This window comes from Mus caroli, unplaced genomic scaffold, assembly GCF_978045245.1.
Source record: "Mus caroli unplaced genomic scaffold, Mus_caroli_1 scaffold_15, whole genome shotgun sequence".
NCBI classification, from domain to species: Eukaryota; Metazoa; Chordata; class Mammalia; order Rodentia; family Muridae; genus Mus; species Mus caroli.
In genome coordinates, this window is record NW_028227270.1 from 98,881,348 (window position 1) to 98,884,418 (window position 3,071).

The following is a 3,071-nucleotide window of genomic DNA, read 5'->3' on the forward strand; positions in this document are numbered from 1 at the left end:
AGATGATACAGAACAAAAATTAATCAGACCATCCAAGGGGATAAGCTATATACTATTATAACTAATTAATCTATTTGCCGGGAGCCATGGTCTCAGCCATGGCCTTGTGGAAAATTTCTAGCTTACATAAACAGCCCTGAGAGAACTTATTTGTGGGTAGAGAGGACACTGTGACTGTTGGTTCCAGGAGCTGAAGATTGCCACCTGACCATCAGAGAGCCCTCAGGCTCTTCCCCACTCCCTTGAAGCCTCCTTTTTCTTATATTGCCATCCCAGAATAAAATTTTTCAGAGCTTGATCAGTCAAATTGTCTTGCTCTCATTCTTTGTGTTTCTTATCCCTCTCATTCTCTTTTTCCTGCCCTAGGTCCCCACTGATTATCCCTGCAGGTCAAGGCATCTATTTATTATTTATTTCTAAAGTAAATTCAGAATTGCAGACAAGAAAAAGCCACATATACTTACCTGGAAAGCAACACTGTTTGGGCATGTATTATAGAAACTTGGAGAAACTGCCAATTTTTGTTGTTGTTGTTGTTAGCTCAGTGCATACTTGAGTGATGAGTGTGTACCAGACTGCAAAGAGGGTCCGAGCTGAGAAGCATCTAATGTTCGGTATCATGACTTGGAAACTCTAGGATGCGGTCCTTTATTTGGGTGTTCTCATGGGAAAATGTTTAGATATGAAGAATATAAAGAACTACCTTCTGTGGAGGCATCAGCATGGTGCTCATGTCCAATTGTCAACATCATCACCTCCAGGTCTGTAGAAGCAAGAGTGGAAGGTCCAAGAACAAGATCAGGAAACTTTAAGCAAAGAACTCTGCATTTACATAATACACTGTTCACTTCACTAAAGAAAACAGAAAACCTACGGGCATGAACTACATCATGTTTACTTCCTTGTGTTTCTGAAAAGGTTTTCCTAGTTCTGAGCATGAAGATGATTTGGAGTGACCTCATCGAGGGGACAATTTTCCTTTCACTTATTGGACTTGGGGTTTTAGGAAAGAAAATCTTATTTGTAAGACATTTGTATGCAGTCATCATGGGTCCTGAGAAGAAAATAATAGATGTAATTTTCATCCACTTGGCTTTTGTAAACACAATCATTATTTATTGCATAGGGGTCAGAAACATAGCCACAAGTTTTTACATCAGAAACTTCCTGGGTGATGTTGGTTGTAAAACTATAATTTATCTAGAAAGAGTTGCCCGTGGCCTCTCCATCTGCACCACCTGTCTCCTCAGCGTGGTCCAGGCTGTCACCATCAATCCTAGGACCACACTGTGGAGAAAGCTCAAACCACAGACCACATGGCATGTTCTTGCCTTTCTCCTCCTCTTTTGGATATTTAATTCCCTGATAAGCTCCAATTTGCTGTACTATATCACAGCAGGCAGTAGCATGAACAGGTCTGTAGCTGGGATGTTTACTGGGTATTGCTATATGCTGCCATCCAGGCACACAGTTAAGTGGCTGTTTCTTTCTTTCATGGCTCTTCGTGATGTCATTTTCCAGGGTCTCATGGGCTGCAGCAGTGGGTCTATGTCTCTCCGTCTGTACAAACATCATGTCCGTGTCCTCTATCTTCACAGCTCCAGGTCTGCTGACAATTCTAGGCCAGAAATCAGAGCTACCCAGAGGGTTCTCACTCTCATGACATGTTTCCTTTTCTTTTATTTGGCAGATTTCATTTTCTCCTTATACACAGGTTCCACAGTGACACATGACTCCACAATACTAAATATTAAAGCATTTTTAGTACTTAGTTATGCTGGTCTCAGCCCTTTTATCCTGATCATCAGGGATATTTGTGTTCCTAAGCCCTGCTGTGTCCCCTGAGCAATATGATATTCCTTTTCTCAGTGAGTTCTTTGTGAACAAAGCTATAAACACTGGAATCACTGTGCTTTGCCATTCTAATGTATCATAGCAATAATTGGTTATGATAATAAATGTTTGGTTTGGGTTTTGTTTTATTTTGTGGGTTTTTTTCTTGTTTCTTTCGTTTTGTTTTTGTTTGGTTTGCTGTTGTTGTTTTTTCAGACAGCCTGTCCTAGATAATTGAAGACTGGTTCAGGCTCTAGGAAGTGGGCAGGGATGCTCCCCATCCTATGATCTTACATGCTGGGATCTAGCCTGGACACAAGATCAGGGTTCTCAACTGGAAGCAGGGATATCTGGAAAGTGCATAAGGAATACACAGGACACTAATTTTGGGGGGTGGGAGGTATAAGCTGATGGGCAATCTGGAAACTTGATGTTCTGCTAACGCTCTCCCAGGCACTCTCTCAGGCGGGAGGTTGTGCTCCCTGCCCATCTAACTAACTCCTAACTTTTATTGCCACTCAAAAGAGGAAGTAGAAAGAGAGACATTGAATAATCATTACCAGATGTGTCAAACTCAAAAGAATGACCAGATCTCACAAAGAATTAAGAATTACAATCGTTTCCCAAAGTTTCAGGCTTCCTCTTTTTTGTATGCAGATGGCCAAAATAAAAATTGCAAATTTATCATTATTTAAACTCTAACATTAAACTTATTATATTTCAGAACTCAAAGCTCCAAGGACAATGACGTGCGGTTTACTGTGGAGTTCCACTGATACACAACATGGGCAAAAGTGTCAGACAGTGGTTAGAAAGAATCATGTTAATCCTTAATTCAGCAATCCACAATCTTCTGCTTTTGCACCCTGCACACAATGACCCTCATAAGAGTCCCAGTATTTAGATTTAGTTTTACTAGCATATTATTTTATGTATTCTTTCTTCTTTCAGGAGTCTAATTTTTACTTGCTTATCCATACATATCTAAAAGAGACCAGGAACCCCTCTCAAATGTTGTGCAAAACTCATTTCATAACTTCAATACCTTTTTTTCTTTCTGAACTAAAGTAGCCCATGTTTATGTTCCCTTATTCCATTTTCCCCCTATCCCAGGATTGTGTCTCTCATACTAATGATTTTCATAGTTCCAGTAAATTCCTTCACTTTCTGGTAATGGAACTTGTGTGACTTTAGCAGTATGTGGTTCTGTTTCATTTTCTAGTTTATTTCTAGACATA

General features: G+C 40.0%; 1 protein-coding gene across 1 annotated transcript; it reads left to right on the forward strand.

Annotated features, from left to right (window-relative positions):
- Positions 1-370: 370 nt before the first annotated feature.
- LOC110308575 (putative vomeronasal receptor-like protein 4) lies at positions 371-2,848 on the forward strand. Its single transcript, XM_021181008.2, has one exon. It carries the CDS (start codon positions 937-939, stop codon positions 1,843-1,845), a length of 909 nt encoding a protein of 302 aa, XP_021036667.1. The 5' UTR covers positions 371-936; the 3' UTR covers positions 1,846-2,848.
- Positions 2,849-3,071: the final 223 nt, after the last annotated feature.

Coding starts and splice junctions, on each gene's coding strand:
- LOC110308575 (XM_021181008.2), top strand. CDS start 937: ATGAAGATGATTTGGAGTGACCTCATCGAGGGGACAATTTTCCTTTCA.